The 21,282-nt window shown below is 43.6% G+C and overlaps 2 protein-coding genes across 2 annotated transcripts; one reads left to right on the plus strand and one right to left on the minus strand.

Annotated features, from left to right (window-relative positions):
- The first annotated feature begins 1,365 nt into the window (after positions 1-1,365).
- tcte1 (t-complex-associated-testis-expressed 1) lies at positions 1,366-6,565 on the plus strand. The gene is made up of 4 exons (XM_048250966.1): positions 1,366-1,924; positions 2,848-3,416; positions 4,293-4,742; positions 6,331-6,565. Exons 1-4 carry the CDS (start codon positions 1,750-1,752, stop codon positions 6,496-6,498), a joined length of 1,362 nt encoding a protein of 453 aa, XP_048106923.1. The 5' UTR covers positions 1,366-1,749; the 3' UTR covers positions 6,499-6,565.
- Positions 6,566-8,191: 1,626 nt separating this feature from the next.
- tmem151ba (transmembrane protein 151Ba) lies at positions 8,192-21,083 on the minus strand. The gene is given in 3 exon segments (XM_048251351.1): positions 8,192-13,424; positions 13,426-14,303; positions 20,292-21,083. Coding segments are annotated over 3 exon segments (1,626 nt in total). The 5' UTR covers positions 20,376-21,083; the 3' UTR covers positions 8,192-12,760.
- Between the last annotated feature and the right edge of the window lie 199 nt (positions 21,084-21,282).

A 21,282-nucleotide genomic window follows, 5' to 3' on the forward strand; every position in this document is an offset into this window, starting at 1 on the left:
CCTGGCTGATGAGCTGCGCCTGCGTTGTAGACCCCTGGGGCACATGCTCTCTGTGTCTCTCTTCCCTGGCTGGAACTGTATGATAAGGCCCCTGAAGCTTCAGCTCCTGCTTACAGCGGCCGTCTGCTGCTATTGTGCTGGGTGGAGTGAGGGGGGATTGTGCTGTGGCATTGTGCAGTGTGGTTAAAGCTGATTGATACAGCTTTTGTTCAGACTAGTGTTTGCTGCTTTAAATATAACTATGGTTAAAAGGGCTAAATTTGGACACAAAATGGCTATTTATTTGACAGGTTATATGGATGTGCTTTTAAGAGACATTTATGTGGAGAAATCATGAGGCTTTTTTGTATGTTCTTATTTACCATTTTGGAGAGTATTTAATTACAGTGATTAGGGTACTTAGCCTACATTTCGGTTAGAAGCTGTATTATTGTTGGTATCCCAACCATCACCAATCCTGTTTTTGGCATGCTAGTTCTGCTAAGGATCTTTTCCAACTGGATACTTTCTAAGCCAGAAAACCATCTGCCAGAGGCTACATCTTTCACACACATGGTTCTCCCAGCAGGATGAAGCCATGGTTATCTCTCGTGCAACTCTTGACATCATCTGCCGTCCTCGACATTGTCACAAGTGTAGTCCAGCTGCAGTTCTTTCTGTCCCTTGTTGCATTCATTGGCAGATTTATATATACATGTACTGGCCTAGTTTTGCCTACCCCCATGCTGAGCAATTGAAGTTGAGATTTTATACCATGGCACATCTCTTTTTTGCTCACATTTGCATTTGTTTGAAGTGTAATTACATGGTTTTATAAGCCAGGGATGTTGCCTACTATGGTCATTTTTTTCCTATAAAATATTAAATAATGGAGCTCCCAGTTGGGCCCATATTTCATAAACATAAAAGGGTTTGGAAATAACTTAACATTTCTCCTTTTTTTGCTATACACTATTTAGGCTAAATAATGTTGGTCTCTGTTGAAAAAAAGACTCTAAAACTCCTCAACTGGTCTTCTCGGCCAGTGTTTCTCAAAGTGTGGTCCGCGAGCAGACCTGGTAAAATATAATATCATGTGTTGTTTGCAATATTGAACCAACGTATGTAAATCCAAACAGTTCTTCAACACTGCCTAACTATGCCAGTTTAAAATGAATCCGACAATAAGCAAGGTGGTTTATTGAGTAGTACATTTATTTATTTATCTATCTATCTATCTATCTATCTATCTATCTACAAGTTAATACTACAAGGCTACTAAAAACCGCAGCTTACATGGTTAAAATCTTTGCTTACCAACTTTCACTTGCCCCAAGACGTGACGTAGGCAGGGCCGCCCGTAACCAGGGAGATTGTCAACTTCTGGAAGGAAAGCTAAGAGGGAAACTGAGGAAAGTCACATTTACGTTAGCTACATTAACTGCTACTTTATTCTCCTTTGTAATAAAACTGAGATTCGCCAATAGCGTGGTGTTATCCGGATAGAATAACATTATAATGTTAGGTAATTTACGAGATTAGTTGTCTGCATCAATGTCGTGACGCGGGTCTGCCAATGCAGTTGTCTAGCTGCTACCTGAGCTAGAAGCTATGCAATAAATTGCCAGCCTAGCTAACGTTATTGCTGGTTAGCTATCTTTCATTTATTTTTGTTACCAGGACAGAGTTGATGTAGATGACGTTTTTTAAAGAATAAAGTTCAGATGAGAGTTTAGCCTAGGCCTACCTGAAAATATTTTAGAAACGTCAATGGCTGAGACTGTTGGAGCGATTCTCATGGACCCTCCAGTAATAAGACGCAACCTCAACGCCGCTGATCCCAGGAAAATGAGGCGGATAATTGCGGAGGATCCTGAGTGGTCTCTCGCTGTGGTACCTCTTTTGACCAACCTGTGCTTGGAACACATTGTTATTAACTTCGAAGGTAAAGTTATGACATGCGTTTTCTTTTGATACACTCATACATTAGCCTACACTACAGCCTAGGCCTACAGGGGTGGCCAAAAGTTTTGGCAGTGACACATTTTGTGCTTACAATCACTGCTTCGGCAAACCTATTTTCGATTATTTTTCACACGCATAGGCTACTGGCTAACCATTGCTAAAACAAAAATACATAATTTTAAGCATTTCTTCCCTTCATTTATAGCAAGCAGAAAAAAATCAGGTTGTCTCATAATTACGAGATAATTATCTCTTTATGAGATAAGAATAGGATCCGTGCCGAGGATCTAAACAGCCTTTCAATAAAAGCAAGCACATATTTCCTACTGATTTCCTGCTTTGAATGACTTTCGTACTTTGAGAGATTAAGCTGTTAGGTGTATCTTCTCTAATGTAGCTAGCTAGACCATGTCATTGCCACACAAGTGGGGGCAGAATTGGAAATGTGTCATAAATCATTGTATGTGTCATGTAATTATGGGTTAATTATCTCGTAATTATGAGATAATATGTCATAATTACGAGTTACTATCTCGTAATTATGAGATTATTATCTCATAATTATGACATACTATTTATGACTACTAATTATGAGATAACCTGATTATTTTTTTTTTTTTTTTGTGATGTGAATGCAATGTGCCACCGTAGATTTCAGCTGACTTAGGCCCTAAATGGTTCACACTTTCCCCTGTGCTGATGGTGATACTAAAATGACATTAGCTGATCATTTGTGCCAGGGCCAAAATACATTAAAATGTGTTTTGTGTGTGTGTGTGTGTGTGTGTGCATCTGATCACTCGACACAATATTAGCCACTACAAAAATGGAAAATGTGTGTCACAGTCAAAACTTTTGGCCATGACTGTACTTTTAACAGTTAACGATACACTTTTATTACAGTACAACCAATGCTTCATGATCTCCTGCCTAGTCATAAGGCATACGTGCTGGAGAAACTGCCCCCATCCTTGCCACTGGAGGTGACAGCCAATTTGATCAGTGATGAAGGCTACTGGAAGAAATGCTGTGTGGAGCGCTGGGGCCTGGGGGATGTCACAGCCTATGGGAACAGCTGGAAACGTATGTTCTTCGAACGGCACCTGGAGAAAATCATCGAGCTCTTTATCCCCGATGTCACTGATCCCAAGACGGTTCTGGACATGGTTCCACTCTGCAAGAACTATGTAAAGAAACTGAACATCTCCCAGCTCCTGCCTCCCATCAAGGCTCCTCAGAAGGCAGATGACAACGACTCCTCAGACACAGGGAGTGACTCGGGCTTTGACGGGCCCTCTATGGACCACTTTGACTTTGGTATCTTACTGGACAAACTTATCTACCTAGAGGAGCTGCATTTAGTGTATGGGGTCAAAGGGTGTGGCATGAACTTTGAGTGGAACCTTTTCGAGTTCACATTCCGAGACTGTGAATCGCTGGCAAAAGCTCTTAAGCAATGCAAGACCCTAAGGGTAAGATGTAGTTTTGAACCCATCATTTTCCTTTGACATAAATTATATGAACACTGGCAATAGCATCCATTCCTCATCTTCAAAGAAGACTTAACAGTCTATATTTATAGTAGAATCCATACACTCTTAAACAAATGTGTTGTCCCTATCTGGACACAGAGATGTGTTAAGAAACAACGCAAGATGTGTTGTTTTCAACATATTCGTTTTAAGATTGTAAGCATTAAAGGCATCCTTTGCAAGTTTGTTACCTTAATATAAGTAATTTTGATGGTAAACTAACTTGAAATAGGAAGAATAGCACACCTTCTGCAGCCGTATCTTATCCGTCTACAGAGAACCTGCCATGCAACTTCGCTCTCCCCCGACCAAGGGAATCATGAATTACTTTATGGCATATGTGCAATAATTGTATATTTGTATGAAATTGTGTAATATTACCTTGTCAGTCGACATGGCTCTTTGGAGATTATCTTTGCCGGTTTGTAAACAAATCCACATGAACCATGTCGAGGGGAAAGGTGCAAGCCATGAGTGGTATTTACACAGTTTGTATAACACAAGAGCCCAGTAGCAAAAAAAAAAAAAATGCATTGGATACCTTTAAATGAGCAGCAGACAGCAGGTATGATTTGAATTTAGATCGGGTGCTCACACACAGTGTGCTTTTGTGGTGCCTTGTCCTTGTTTGAAATTATTTCACAGAGCCACACTTTCTCTCACTGTCAATTGTGTCTTGCTCATTTCTATATTTAGAAACTGTAAAGGGTAGTTCTTTCATTGTGCACTGCTAATGGTGTAAAATTGCCTTTGGTTCCTGGCATCAGGCCGTTATCTGGCCTTCCCTGATGGGGACATTTTCTGCTGTTTTTACAGGTGCTCAGAATACTTCAGAGTAAAGTGGACAACGAAAAGTGTCGCCTGCTGGTGAGCTACCTCCTCGATCACCCATCCCTGCAAGACCTTGACCTCTCTCACAACCTCATCAGCGACAGGGGCGCCCGGGCCGTCGGCAAGCTCCTCAACCGGAGCCGGCTGCGCTCGCTGAACGTCTACGACAACCAGATCCGCGGAGCCGGTGCCGAAGCGCTGGCCTATGCCCTGGCCAAGAACACCAGCCTGCTGACCCTCAACCTGCGGCTGAACCGTCTGGGGGACGAGGGCGGACAGGCCATCGCTCAGGCCCTGACCAAAAACCAGACCTTGGTCAACCTCCATCTAGGTGCCAACCAGCTGACCGAGCCCACGGCCATAGCTCTCTCCCAGGCTCTGGTGCAGAACAACACCCTGAAGAGCATCAACCTTTCCTGCAATCGGCTCGGAGTGGTGAGTTAAGCCAAGGAAATTCACTAATAGCACCAATTGATTGATTGATGATTGATTGTTTCATTGAATCTCTGAAACTGTCCCCCCATGTCATCTAAAAATTATTAAGAGCATTGCTATTCGTTTGCTACGTTCGTCTCATAAAAATAATTGTTTGTGCTGTTAAGGATTTTAAGTGATATTGGTACAAATAACGACACAAATCAGCCAAAATACAGTACAAATGATTGAGACTATTTTGGGCAGATTTGGACGGCGAAGTATGGAGGAAGTATGAAGTATGGAGGAAACGAACAAACGGCAGTGTTCTTCATATTTTTTTTTTTGAATGACGGGGGGGTCCAGCTTCATGGAGATGTAACATCTGTACTTCCAAAAACACAAATCTATGAATATATGAATGTGAATATAAATATGAATATCTATAAATAGCACCCTTCAGAAAGTACACACATCTGAGCATGGGCACACGTGTTGGTAGAAAGAGAAGGAGCCTAATATGCACAATGAGGAGCTATGATGATATGCCATGATATGTTGGCAGAGTTGGCAAACATTTTAATGCTCACATGATCCCATGAGTCTTGGCACAGAAAGTCCTCCTGTGTCAAACCATCTCCCCAGCACATTACACATTCATCAGATTCACACATGACTGACTTTTAAAAAGTGATCGTGTGAGGATTAGGTCATGTGCCGCTGTCTTGTGTGTACAAGGTGGCTGTGTCATCTTGACTCATCCAGGCAAAGTGGTACAGTCAGCTGCTAAATTATATCTTGGCACACACTGTAAACTAAAAAAAGATGATCTTAACTTGACAATACACAGTGACCTAACTCAAGTCATAGCAACAAGATGAGCTGACTGGGTTATGTTGAGAGCACTAATATTAACGTACAGCATACAGCAAGTATTTGTTTTTGTTGCTGTGCTTTGCATCCATCAGAAAGTTTGCGCTCTCTGGTAAGTGCTCAGCTTCCTTGAGAAAAGCACAAGGGTCGGACTGTTTCCTTTCCCACGCCTGTTTGATGCACTTTGAATTATTCATCAAGCAGGGGAATGATGGAAGTGCTGCCTAATGGACGAGTAGGGTTGTCCAGTGGGAGGGAGGACGAGTAGGGTTGTCCAGTGGGAGGGAGGGCACTGCTCCGTGCAGTTTGGAGCTTTGATCATCACCCTACGCCCACACCAGACTGCCATTAGATAGCAGATGTGAATTGCTCAGTCCTTAAGAAAAACAAGCTGAAAATGGGATGAGACCCTAATTTTCCTGTGTGGCAAAATACGATATGCAAGGTAACCTGTCCTTGGTGGCTATATACAGCAGTCTCATCATTCCAAAGTAGGCTGGCACATAACTGTGGGCAGACAGGAGGTCATTGCAGCTTGGGTTACAACAGCACAATGTGTGAGCTCACAAAACTTGACAAAAATCTTTTTTTTTTTTTTTCATCTTTAGTGTCATTATTGTGTTTCAAATCAATTGTTTCCTATTTTTGTGAAGAGGGAAAGACAAAACAAGAGGTGATACAGTGACACCAGATACTGAATACATTTTATAAAAGTATTTTTCTGCTTGTTTTCTAGGATGGGGGCAAAGTTCTGGAGGAGGGCATGTCACATAACGACACCGTAGTGGACTGTGATGTCCGACTCACGAGCATCGAGCAAGAGAGTGAGGTCTGCATCAGCCAGATCTTGCGCACCAACCAGAGCAAGACTCGCAGGAAACATACACAAGAACCCATAAAATGATCCCCAGAGCACCTGTGTAATATTTAGTATCCACAGCTACTCATTAAAAAGCACACATCATATTTCACCTGAGTCTTCTCCAGCAGTCTTAGGTCTGTATGTAGGTCTTGTGTGTGTGTGTGTGTGTGTGTGTGTGTGTGTGTGTGTGTGTGTGTGTGTGTGTGTGCGCGCGCGTGCGTGTGTGTGTGGGGTGCGGGGGTAGTGGCGCAGGGTTTGCGGGCTTAAGTGAGCTGTCGGGTCCAGTATTGAATGGCTCCTGAGGGGGAGATTCATTAACGTCTGATAAATTAGCCTTTCCTCAAAAGGTCCTTGACTGCAGAGAGTAGGGGGGAGCTGACCAGAGGTTTGGGTATGCCAGAGGGAGGGAGGTGTGTGGGTGTGTGTGGGTTGTGCTAATGAGATTAGGTCCTCGTAGCATGATGGAGGACTGGGCTTTGAACTGTTAAAAGACATCTCCAGGCCGAGGTAGTAATTATCGGTGCAGCTCTTTACCTCAGACACAACTGGGTTGGGTTGGGGTGAGTCTTGCATTACTGAGAATCAGGCGTTCCAAATGCAATATGCCCTTTTTATAGTCAAATTACTATAATGCTTGAAACACTGACAGCGTGTTGATTAGGGGTGTCACGATTCTCCAAATCCTTGATTCGATTTAATTTTCGATTTTAAAGTCACGATTCGATTCGATTTTCGATCTTTTTTAAAAATATTACTATTAATGCATTCCTTATGTTATTTACTTTATTTTGGGCTTTTCCTTTTCTGTTTCGGGGGCTTTTATTTTGAAACCGATTTTTATTTTGAAACGTTCCAACTGCAAGGTTGTAATGTAAACAGAACAAACATTAGGCTAACAGAGACGTGAACATAGTGAAATGAAACATGAATGATAATTTGATTGTTTCAGCACACTCCGAAGAGACCCAATGTTAGTGTTCATGTGTAGGCTACTTATCAATGCATTTTAAGCCTTAAAGTAATTTTGGACTGTAACTTGATCATCTTTTCACTTGCTACATTTAATAGGCCTAGGCTAAGTTAACATTAGTGTGAATTGACGTGAATGAACAACAAAATACTTTCACACTGGTAATTTCAGAGTAGCAAGAGGGGCCTCGATTTCGGTAGGTTGATGTGTAGCCTATATTTTAACTGGCTGCAGCCTAAAATTAGAGTGTTGACGTCGCAGTTCAGCATGCGTGTGCGTTTGTGCGTCTTGGCATGCTACATGTTGGACGTGAGATTGGGGGTGTGGCTGCATCGTCGATTGTACTTTTGAGTTCGAAGTTCGAGATTAAGATATAATTTCGATCGATTTCGATATAAAATCGAAATTGTGACACCCCTAGTGTTGATACAAATGCTCAGGGCTGAATGATTGTAACAAAACAGCAGACAAAAAGGATCACAATCAGCTAAGAATCCATAGGAATACGGTGTATAGCGGTTTCTTTGTCATGATTCTGATCTTATTACATTATTATTGTTGGTCTATGTGTATTTTTATCTTTCGACAAAAATGTCAGACTCTACATTTAAGCGCACAGTATGGTTGCAGGTGTCGTAGAGTTCCTCAAATGACTGAAACCTCTCTTTTGCTTATTAGGTTTCGTAATACTCTTCCAATAAACTGTAAGTAAAGGATAAAGCACATAAATAGACAGCAACATTTACTGTAAACTTCATTCACCAGTAAAGACACAGACTTCTTTTATTAGATTTGCCATAAGTGACTTGAACACACAGATTTGGTTTTCAGTTGTTTTACTGGTATACTGTATGTAACAGACGGCAAAGGCAGCAGTGTGGTGAAAGTGTTGACATACATACAGACTTGTCATTTTTATTCCAACACATTTATTATTGAGCAATCCATAAACACCTACCAGTGAAAGAGTTAATCTAGTAAAAAATGTCTGTTGCTGTCAGGAATGGCTGCATTTGAGCCAGGCTTTGCGCACACAACTTCAGAATAAGGAAGTAGAAAAAACATGGCTGAAAGAAAAAGAAACAATGACCTCCATTTTTATCTAATTGATCTTGACACGAAGAAATCCTGAATGGTTAACATGCCATTACACTTGACTGTCATCATTACAGTGTGTGTGTATTATAAAAGAGAGCTTGGCATCATTCGCACTGCACCAGTTCTGTCATGTCCAAGGAAACAGACGTCAAGCTGAAATAAAAAGTGAATTTTTGTTCAGCTGAATATTTTGCCCTTAAAGCATAAGATGTTCTAGGCTTCATGGTCTGTTTTCATATACAGTATACAAACACACATCTACTGTCAGTTATCCAAATTTGACCCCCTTTTCAAGGAGATTATTAGGCTGTATTGAATGGTTTAATCATTGAATATACACACATATAGTCTTATCCAATCACAAATCCTCTACATTTAGCTTTAAACCAAACCCAAACAAATGATGTGCTGTTCAAGTGCGGCACATTCAACAAAACAAACAATACCACACACATTTTTTTCACACCTCTATTCTATGTACATTAACAAAACCCGTCTTTCCTTGAAAGCCTCAAAATTGTATACAACCTCATAAAAAGAGATTCACCAAGGTGACCGCAAGGTGAGAAACAGAAGAAAATGACATCTTGTCTTGTGATAAAGGGTTTGATGTTAACAGTCAAAATGAGGTCAATCTTGCCCCGACTCTGCTTTCCTGGAATTGTTCTTGTGACTCAAAGACAAAAACATTCACCTAATGCCTGAGCAGCTACCTCACATGAAACCACAAACAAATATAAGAGTAAACATGACCCGTCAACTGTTCCGTTTTAAAATCTAATGAAATAAACAAGGGCTGTATAGGAACATGAGGCCGATCATAGGCCTGCCTGGTGAAGAAATATTGTGCTGTAATATTGTGTATTAATAATAAGCCTCTTGAATACCTCAGAGTGATAATTAGGAATTAAGACAAGGGGGGGGTCCTTCTTGATGTAGGACTCATTACGACAAACAGACCCCCCCTTTTGTAAAACACCAAAGCCTTAATAGGTGCAATTTACACATCACAAGGACATTTGCTCAACGTGTGTGGAGGGCTCACCCTACTCTCAATAGCATGAAAACATGATCTGCCTATCCCTCTTCAACCGACACATAAGATAGTCAGAAAAGAAAGGATTATGGAAGAAAATATGGCAGAAAGAAGGAATTAAGGAAGGAAAGAATGAGTGGTCCAACCTGGCAAGTGCTTTCATTAGGTGTTGCATAGCGGTGAATCCATAGGGGAGGTACGTGATAACGCAGCACAGAAGACTTTTGGCCTCAGCACAGGCAGACTTCATGGCCCCTATAGTGTGTGTTTGTTTTTTGGTGCCTTGAAAATGCTTTCTTTTTTTTTTGTGGAAATACGCAGAATATCACAGAAAAGAAAAAAGGTTTGGAACAGGAAGATGTATTGTAAGAGAGCAATCCCATGCACCACACCATTTCAGTAACAGACCAGTTTTATACTGTATGTATACAACATTCATATCACCTTCATTTTCCACAGGGCAAGGTCATCATATTCAAAAATCTTTACCCCCTCAGCTCAACCTGCATCTTTGTGATATGGACTCTATAAAAGGGAGGGAGGCCATAAACATGGTGTATAGTGCTGATGGGGAGCAAAAGCAGTGAGCTCAGAGCTGAAGGTCACAGTCAAACAGATAGCACAGATATATAGCAGGAGTCTGCGCACCGCTAACCTCCCCCCTCCAGTCATGCGTTTAGAAGGAGCTAATAGAGTACAGAGTCACCTCAGGGGAGGCTATGAGTGGGCAGGTCGGCCAGCTGATCTCAGGTCAGTTGCTGGATTAGTATGAGCGTGTGTCGCGCTGTGGTCGTATTGCGGTGGGTATAGCCTATGGGCCAAAGGTGACGTCCAGCCAGGCAGCTTACATTCAATGTAATGTCCCCCTAGTCATGGCCTATTTCCTCTGTGAATGCACTTACTCATGAACTACTATGCTATACAGGTTCCTGATGATCAGGCCTTGTGGCTGACTGGGTCATGTGGTGGAAGAAGTGAAGGTGGTTAGGGGAAATCCAGAAGAGAATAACCCTGCATTTCTATGACGATTACCTGTGCATTAGCAATACTGTTGCAACGCATGATGAAAGACTATATGGCTCTGTCATTTATCTGTCAGTGTTCTGATATTGATATTGGTTCTCTGCCATCATCACTGCTATTGTAGTCGTTTAAATCTGTTAAAAAAATATATTAAACTGAACTGTGGCAGCCTTGACACAGCATTCTCTTTCTCTCTGATCCCTCTCTCTGTATCTAAATTGAACATCTAGACTTCCTAAATGAACGTGAAGCCTGCGGCGACACAGATATGTGGACTATTTTTGACCAAGGGCTCTCTCTTTCTCTCTCGTTTCCCTCTTTCATTTGGAACCTCTCTTTCTTTCTCACTCATCCCCCTCTCTTTCTCTTTCAGGTGTCAGCAGCACGGCGGCAGGGTGTCAGGTTTGTTATCCAGCCCTTTTGTCTCCTGACTGTCTGCCTGGACAAGGCCTTACGAAGCTCAAATAGCGAAAGCTGCTCCAGTCGGAGAGGGATTCTGCAAAAAGGAATTTTATGTTCTTATGTGACACGGCAAGGGCATCTTAAAAAAAATTAAAAAGCCCAAATTAAACTGAATGTCCAATTTTCCTGGAATTTTATACTCTTGCAGTAGGCCATGATTCGTTGTGGCACAAAAATGTCAGATTATTACGAAGGGAAGATTACTGTTCCGTGACACGAGTGCTCTGCACCCTTTACTGACTTCCAAAACTGGTCTGGCAGCTATATACTTAGCCTTCCATTTTCAGTTGTTTTTCCAAGTTTCCAGGGAAAATTACATTATTATCATTAGAACATAAGAATCCCCACACGTTTTGTGTGTGTGTGTGTCTATGTACAGTATGTGTGCGAGGCAGAGAGCAAGCAACATCTCTCAACACCCTCTTCATTCATCATTCATTACTCATCATGTATTACTTGGTCCTTAAATCAGTGCTTGAAACATATCCTGTCTCCTCTATTACTAAAAAAATCCTACTTTTCCTTCTGTAGCTGATCTCAGTCACAAAGCACTAAGGATGCGAGCATTTTGAGGCTACATGAGTCATCAGCATCAGGCACTTAACAGATTACAAAAAAAGAGGTAGTTCTAAGAAACCAAAATGACATGTTGAGTATGTCAGGGCCTTTTTTTCAACCAGAGCAAGAGATGCAGGAAGTGAACTGTGCCCTGTTTGCAATTTTACAGTATTAGCTGTAGCATGTTATCATCTCTGTTGTTATTACTTTGAATCACTTTCTGGAAGTTGCTGCAATACACATAAGCCCTACTCTTTGACTATTCAAAAATGGTTGATTGTTGTAATAGGTGTAATAAGGTGTAATGATGCGGACTAATAATACTAATAATACTAATAATAATAATAATAATACAATTAATAATGTGGCCACTCACATACATCTAAACCTAACAAATTGCACAACAGCCTATATTGTGCTCCTCCATTTTAGAGAAAAACTAACCAAATGCCACAAGCACAGCTTTGGCTAGCCTTGGGATTGAAAGGCCATTCATGTAATATTCATCAGTGTGAAATGGCAATGTTAAGAAATAGGTCTACTCATCGCCATATCTAAAAAAAATCTTGACCCACATTTAACAGTGTTTCTGCAGCATATGACTGCTGAGGTGTTGTTAATTGTCAGTCAAGTTTTCTACGCTAGAAAACAGCGTTCCTGTAAGCACTGCCTACTCTTTCACATTTCATTTCTTGAAATCCCATGGTATGGTTGGAATAATTTAATAATTCCCGCGTGTAACAAATCTGACAATAAAATTGAGATGGAGTGAGTAAAAACCAAAACAGGTAATTTTGAAAGAGGAGTGTGCTTTGAGCCTGTTGTGATAGTTCCCTTTCGGCATTACGATAAATGACAGCTGGCTAAAAGCTGAACAGACCACTACTCCCTTCACAAACACATAGGCTGAATATATCACAATACCTTCATTTTCATTTCATTATTTGACATGTAACTAGACAGGACTTCTGCATGAAGAGAGAGAGAGAAAGAAAGAGACTCCAGGAAACGTCAACCACAGGAATTCCCAAAGCAGCATACCTGTCTAGGGAAAGTAAACATTCCTCTCTTAAACCCTCGGATTACTCTTCCTCCTCTACATTCTTCCAAACGTATCCTTAGTTATTCACCCTCCCTTAGCATGTCTGCTTGTGGCGTCATAAGGAAGTCTCCACGCAGGAGCCGTTGCGGTGCAGCGAGCGGTGGTCGTGGTTGAGGCAGCCCTCGTTGCGGTGCACGATGAGCACGGGGAAGTAGAGGGCGTCCTGGTAAGAGGGCGGAGCCGGCGTCTGCTGCTGTGCGGCGTCTTCGCCGGGAGCACCGCCGCCAGTGGTAGTGGCGCCGGAGGAGAGCGACGGTCCGGCCAGGCAGCGCGTGCTCTCGGTCGGGCAGCCGTGGTCGCCGAGGCTGCCGCCGCTGTGGCTCCGCCAGAGGCAGCTGCGGCGAGAGCCGTACAGGCGGCTGAGGGAGAAGCGGCTGGCGCTGAAGGGCAGGCGTGGACCGCCGCCGCCAGCGCAGATGCTGAGCGCGCTCCGCGAGAAGATGGACGAGCTGCTGATGGCCCGGTGGCACCGCTCGCAGTTCTGCCGGTAGCCGCCGAAGGTCCCGATCCTCATGCCGCCGACCGCGCCGCACGAAGCGTAGGTGTTGCTGCCGCCGCCGCCGCCGCTGCCCAGTGCCAGGTCCATGAGCACGGCCTCGGAGTAGCTGGGCACCAGCTGCTGGTTGGAGCGGATATGCCACTCCAGCTCGGTGCTGTCGATGGTGTTGACCCGCGGGATGTGGCGGCAGAAGGGCGGCCGCCTCCGCGACGCCGGTGATCGGCACGAACGGGTTTAACAGCTTCTCCACGTGGTAGTGCGCCGACGCCGTGTGGTACTCAGTGAGCACGCGCAGCGGCCACGAGAACGTGAGCGCCGCCGCCGCCCAGAAGACGCCGTGCGACGCGTACCACGGCAGCCGTGTCGGGTCGGCGAACGCCACCACGTACTCCTTGAAGTCGACGTTCTTCAGGTGCATGCCCTCACGCGCCTCCATGTAGTCGTCCAGACCCTCGTTTTCGGTGAAGAAGCGCGCGCGCTGCGTCAGGTACGAGTTCTCCGACTCCACGTTGGCGAAGCTGAAGCACTTGGTGAAGCGCAGACGCGTGACGGGGAAGCCCTCCAGGCCCGTCAGCCGCTTCGAGATGTCCTTGACGCCGCAGTTGCCGTAGTCAAATTCCGCCGCGGCCACGTGCGTGTTGACGCGCTCGTGGTACACCTGCGTGGTGGTGTACGCGTCGCCGTTGCGGTAGCGCGTCACCTGCCGCGTGCGCCGCACGTAATGGTAGCTGATGGCCTTCCACCAGATGCACGGTGTGGCCTGCTGCATGCGCCCGATGCGCTCCGACACGCTGTCCACGTCCACCTTGAACTGCAGCTCGTTGCGGCTGTAGCAGTGCCAGCACTCCACCAGGTAGACCACGTAGAGCATGGCCAGGAAGGCCAGGGGGATGTAGATGTAGCCGTTGGCGCACGGGCTGTCGTGATACATCATGGACTTGCCCTTGTAGGCGCTGTCGAAGGACAGCCGCGTCACCTTGGTCACCAGGCACCAGGCCATGGCGCCCACGCAGCAGTACATGAGCAGCGACAGCACCAGGCATTTCCAGTGCGACTCCCGGCACAGCGACTTGCTCAGGGACTGCTTCACGGCCCGCTGCTGCGGAACACACACAGACAGACAAACCAAACTGTCAGCAGTGACTCCACTTACAGTACGTGCTAACAGACACTGTGCTCAAATAAGTACTGTACAGGAAGGCATTTCATGTAGATTGTTGCTAAAGATATGAGAATTATTTTTATGGGGGTGGCATGACTGGAAGGAAATCTCAACATGACTTGACTGTCACGTATATGTATTGTATGGTGGTGCATTGTGTCATGTATATGTATCGTGTTGTGGTGCATTGTATCACGTATATATGTATCGTATGGTGGTGCATTGTGTCCCGTATATGTATCGTGTTGTGGTGCATTGTGTCACGTATATATGTATCATATGGTGGTGCATTGTGTCACGTATATGTATCGTGTTGTGGTGCATTGTGTCACATACAGTATATGTGTCGTGTGGTGGTGCATTGTGTCACATATATGTATCGTGTGGTGGTGCATTGTGTCACATATGTATCGTGTGGTGGTGCATTGTGTCACGTATGTGTCGTGTGGTGGTGCATTGTGTCACGTATATGTATCGTTTGGTGGTGCATTGTGTCACGTACAGTATAAGTATAAGTATATATACTCTTTTGATCCTGTGAGGGAAATTTGGTCTCTGCATTTATCCCAATCCGTGAATTAGTGAAACACACTGCACACAGTGAACACACAGTGAGGTGAAGCACACACTAATCCCGGCGCAGTGAGCTGTCTGCAACAACAGCGGCACTCGGGGAGCAGTGAGGGGTTAGGTGCCTTGCTCAAGGGCACTTCAGCCGTGCCTACTGGTCGGGGTTCAAACCGGCAACCCTCCGGTTACAAGTCCGAAGTGCCACGGCTGCCACCAGTATATGTATCGTGTGGTGGTGCATTGTGCGTCAGTTGATGCAAAACAGAGAGACACTAAACTATTCATGCATCATCAATCGTATGTGCTAAGAGACTCCAGAGGAGTTGGGCATTGCCTGGGACTTCCCCATTATAACTGGCTATTCATATTGGCTGGCTTGTGCTTTGCATAATTTCACTGCATTTCTTACTTCCAGTAACTATATGCATGTAACAATAAACTTCATGTATCCTTGTATCCTTGTATCCTTGCATAGTATTGTATAGCATGTCTGACTATGCACAGATAGTAGATATCAACAGTATATAAAAGTGGAGCTCTACTGTAAACTCCAAGATCACTCTAAATGAGAGCTGCTCGATTATGGCAAAAATTATCATTATCCATTAACCATTATCAAGGTTATTTTGTTCAATATTGATATCACGATTATTAAACACGAGTACTGTGATTTTGGATTTTTTAGATCCAATCCAGGAGGGACAAACATGAAACAGAGGGATAGCTCCAGAAAGATCCTGTCCACATTGGATGATGACATGTTGAGCCTTGTCAATGGTGAAAGAACAGTTTTATTTGATTTGACGACATGCCAAATAAGTTTGTATCACATCGCTGCTTATTTATTGGTGGTATTAGTGTGCTCATTCAATACTGCGCCGATTCTAATCAATTTAGTCCCTAATCAAAGTTTGGACCTTAACAATCTAAAAAGAATACATAATAGAAAAAGAGACAGTATACTTGAGACTAAGTAGACTGCTGCCTGAAAAGTAAAGACAGGGAAAGTGTGTCCTTATACAGCATGCTCAGTGACCGGCGCTGCCAGCTGGTCATTCAACCATATGGTCAAAAACAACAACAGGAAGCAGCACATCCTCCTTCGGAGCCTGAAAACACATGCAAGAGGCTTCTGACCCCAGCCCTGGCTTTCTCCTGAGCTTACAATGTTATTATTGGCAGACGACTGAATCAGCAAAGCACTGACATTGCTGAACTCAGAAAAAGAGAGAGAGAGAGAGAGAGAGAGAGAGAGAGAGACACAGCCTGGCAGCTGCTGCTGTTTCTGGTCCTGTGACAGCAGGGCAGCATCAGCACCACTGCCGTTAGTGGTGCTGGAGGTCAGGTCCTCCCTCTTCACTGTAAAGCACTTTGTGTGCCCCTAAATACAGCACTGTTTTAATGTAATGTGTTGTTGATGTTGTTTGAAAGTTAACAAATCTCTGGATGAAAGCTCTTTACTGTTACAACCTAATCAGCAGTGGACAGTTGATTGCCGGAATAGCTTAATTATGGACAACAGATAGAGGCTTATGTGTGTGAGTGTGTTGGTGTGTGTGTTGGTGTATTGTGTGTGTGTGCTGGGGAGGAGAGAAGAAAGGCAGCCCAACAACCAACTTTGGCCTATTTTTTTAATCAAAGGTGGCCTTTCTTTGCCCAGGTATAAGTTGTCTTAAGTTGTCTCAGTTACCAAGTGAAAAAGAATTAAAAGGATGTGCTGGATCTGAATCTGTGCATTCTACTGTATACGCATACATTTTCTAATATGCTTCGCATCTGCTGTTTTTTTTACCTCCCATCTGCTTGTCCATTGATAGAATGTGCAATAGCACTGGTAGGATTTCTTATTGAGTTTGTCTAATGCACCACTGAGGCACCGTAATGTTCACTTAGAGAGGCACGCCTTCCATTTAACACAGAAGCCAACCTCGCCGAGCACAAGGCAGATAGCATCCCTGCTGCTCGTGTACTCTTCCCATATTGTCATCCGATCTGCAGTTACACACATCATCCTTTTTCAACCATCCACCACCATCTTGGTTCAACATTCTTTGAGGCTGAACTCTGGTAGCCTTTACAGCGAGTAAAATATTAAACGGGAGAAGTTGATTCGTAAGTGCTGCAGCATGCCTTATGCATGACTACAGTGCAGAACACTCGTATCTGTGCTCATCAAAATCAAACATCCAACGCATGCTTCAGCCCTAACTGACACATTTTAGAGTGTATTTTTTCCAGAGACTCATCTCCAAAGAGTCACCACGTATCAGGCACGGACAGGGGATGCTTCCTGTATTTTAGCAAGGCAAATTGGTTTGTGCGCGACACAATTTTAACAGGGGCCAATTCTCCTGCAAGTCATGCACGCATTCAACCAAAGCATCTTTGAACTCACACACAACCTCCAGGCATCGTTAACTACCAGCAGACCACATCAGTGGCCTGCCACGTCACAGGGGACCATGCACAGGCCTAGGGCCACTCTCAGGAGAGGACGAATGGATCAGTACTCACTACATTAACATATGTCCGTGAGCTGTCAGTTTTACCAGTTCTAAGTATGTGAAGAGCAATACTACCAAGTCCCTCAGGATCCTACACTAATGGACCCTGTAATTCCAATTAAAAGAAAATCTGTTGTTAATTTGAAGTCGTTGTGGAGTAGCGGATGCTCAGTCACTGTTATTTGGCTAACTGCTCGTGTGAAGAGTTACTGAGAGTTTGTTTGCATTTTTGTGCCAGTGTCTGTGCCACTGTCTGTGCCAGTGTATGTGCTGTGATGGCGTGGCGCTGGTTGAACATGAGGGCACATGACGGGGGTGGTGCTTTTAACATGGCAGCAGCCAGTAAATAATAGATGTGGCTTTTCCATAATTATCCTCCCCACCTTGTCACATGGTTCTCCCTGAAGCCCACCCTGCCATAACTCCCAAAGGGTAGGGAGGAAAAAGAGGAGGAGAGACAGGGAGAGAGAGGGAGGGAGGGAGAGAGGGAGAGGGGGAGAGAGGGAGAGGGGGGGAAGAAGGAGATAGAGAGAGACCATTTCCACTAAATCAATAGATGTTAGATTACTCTCTGATGACTATTATGTTACATGTTCACTTTAGATGTATTATTTGTCCAGCTGACAAAACTACAATGCTGTCCAAGCAGTATCCTTCGCACAATGTAAGGTTTTTTATAAACAAGTATGTGTATTAGATATTTTATAAAACTTTTAATCCTCCATCGTCTTGAATGTCAATACTTCCTTTGTTATGTATTTCCTCCTATAAGTACAATGCACAACATGAGTTGCACTATTTCTTCTGCCCACTTTCACATTGCAACTACGTGTGATATGACACCCATGAGCATTTTCAGAACAAATCATTCTAACATATTAAAGGCCACATCCAAAAATGAGGGGTTTTAGTTTAAGTAAACTGAAAGGTTGACTATTTTATAAAAAATAAAACAAACCCATCAAGTTCCACATTAAATATGTGGTTCTCATGCAGTGGTTTTTATTTCAGCTTTTGCTGACCACAATGAGATAATGCTCTTGTTCTTTTCTTTCCCCACTTCCTGGCCTTGGCCTCCCTTAAGATGGCACATTAGTGCAGTGAAACATCCCCTGGGTAACAGAACACTGAGCTATAAAATGGACCAGTATCATGTTATGAGCTTTAGTGGAGATCAGCGAATGTGCGTTGTTTCATGGAGCTAAGAACTGCGTGTTTAAAGATGTCTCATTTTAAAAGATTAAGAGAAGCTCTTTGTGAGTGAGGGATGTGTGAGCACATACTGCCTCTCCTTTCCACTGGTAGGCAGATAGGCAAACCCACATAATTAACACTGAAACTCACAGTGTTCATTAACTTCATACTGTAGCTGGATGTGCATGTTCAATAGTCTATTTATAGTTTCAGTGGACCATATTATGTGACCTCTATCAGGCCTACTAGAAAAGCAGTGACTCAGGACTGTGCAGCCTTTGGAGGGGGAAAACACTGATAAAAATGAATAATCCATCTCTACAATTGAAATTTGGAAAAATAAAGTTCTGATGACAAATATATACAATGTTAAGCTTTTCTGGCATAAATAAGGATACATTTGGTATATCCTTGCTGGGAGTGAAGGATAGCTATACACCCTGCAGGAACAAACAAGGCCTGTGCTCTTAATAATTAGTTTTATGATCCCAGATTCATCAATTTATATGTTCCTGAAATACTGACATTCACCCAATACATACACAAAAAGAGTTTCTACTGACAGTTATTCCCTCTGTAATATCTCATGTCGCTATAACATGTTGTGACAGTACTCTCCCTGTGAGCCATGGCCCCAATATCTTTTCCATTCATCTTCATGTAAAAATCGGCCAGCTACTATAACTTATGCAATCCCAGCAAGCCCTGTCAGCACTAGTCTCGTACTGTAGCCCTTCAGAATTCATTCACAAGTCACTGAAAGACCCTTGTGTCACGCTCACACTGCACTACATTCATCCTTAATCAAATAGTGTCTGTGCTTATTAACAATGTAGAAATTAAATGGTAAACGATGCCTATTCCACATTCTCATCAAGTAGGCTGTTCATTTCAAAACCCTATAATAAAAGTTATTATATTGATATTATATTTATGTAAAGTAGCTCTACTTCTCTCACAATAATTTATGTCATTTTTATCATGTGATAAGGCATGGAAGATGAAGACAGAATGTAATAGCAAGCCAGCCTATCTGAATTTTAATTTTGCTGGCTGAAAGAGTGGCAAAACTTGAAATAAATGAGCACACATATGGCCAAATGGGATGAACACACTGTCTGAGAACGTAAGAAAACATGCCCTGTCATTGCAATATTTCATGGCTCCTTGAAGAGGTGCTAGTCGGAGACAGAGAGATGCCAATCAATTTGATACCCACCAGGGAGCAGGCATTTAAAAGGGATGGTGGTGGGGGTTGCATTTCAGAGGCTTGAGGGGAGACAAACAGACGGCACACATACACACACTACACACTTGCTGCGCGCGCACACATGCTCACACACACACATACACACACGCGCGCGCACACACACACACACACACAAACGCGCGCAAACAAACAAACACTTGGATGCACTCATACACACAGCAAAACGAGCATTGGCGAACCCAAAACCAACAGAAACTGATATAAAATAATTGGCTATCATACCCATCCATCCTAATTCTTATAGACCTGTGACAGGATTAATGTGCTTCCTGGTGATTTGCACCTTCATCCTAATAAGACGTTCTGCTTACAATTACACATAAAGAATTGAAATATATGAATGGAAGACGTTTTGCATATGTGTAGTTAGATAATGTGTGTTTTCACCTCCTCGCGGGGGCTCTCCGCGTCCTCCTCGGGAACGGTGGTGGTGCTGCTTTCACTCGCTGTCACAGCCGATGCCAGGGACATGATGATATTGGTAATAGTAAAAGCTCATGGATCACTTTAAGACCAGGCTCCAAATAGCAACGTAACATAAACTCGCCATGCATCATCCAGGATGGGTGACTGTTGATTCCAAAATCCTTAAATCGTTCAGCGCACAGCCTCTAAAATTTCTCCACGCGAAAAACATCTCTGACAGACAGAAGCACAAACCTGACCGTAGTCCATTCACGTAGCCAGCATCATGAGCCCTTTCATATACATCATCGCCTCCAAGCTCGTGAATGAAGAAAAATCCAAACAGCTGAGTAGCAGGTGCATCAACAACGGCTTTTCTTCACACCGAAAAACATGGGCGACAGATAAATAAAAAAATTCCTTACAGAACAGTGTAGCCCTACGAAGAACAATGGGCAGGCATGTAAATAACGAGACAGCGAGCGGGGAATAAACGAATTAGCACTAGGTGAACGATGGCGTCGTGGGCACGCATTGAAGCCACATCCTCTTCAGGTAACAGCGGGAAGGAGTTGGGAGAAGGAGTTGAGCCGCTCGTTTACATTCATCTCCTACGGGAGAGGAACGTGACCTTATCCATGCGCCCTGGGTTACGCACCTCTCTGTAGCTGCAGGAGATGTGATGCTGACTTGCAGATAGGTCAGGCCCCAGTTGTGTGGAATACATATAGGCACATTTACTATATATGTAAGTCTATACATTTTCAAGCAGGATGTTACTGGCAGTATAAGCGGTGCAACTCATAATAATTTAAAACGAATGAAACGCGCACCTTGCGACAGCTATCACACAATTTAAAGTTTAAAAAGTGTTTTTTCTTACCAGGCACATGTGTTGAACTTTGACGATAAAGGCAAAGGGATTGAGGCCTGTTCTTCTACAGTGCACTTTATCACTGAGGCATGATGTGAC

Source organism: Alosa alosa, chromosome 8, assembly GCF_017589495.1.
Source record: "Alosa alosa isolate M-15738 ecotype Scorff River chromosome 8, AALO_Geno_1.1, whole genome shotgun sequence".
Lineage (NCBI taxonomy): Eukaryota > Metazoa > Chordata > Actinopteri > Clupeiformes > Clupeidae > Alosa > Alosa alosa.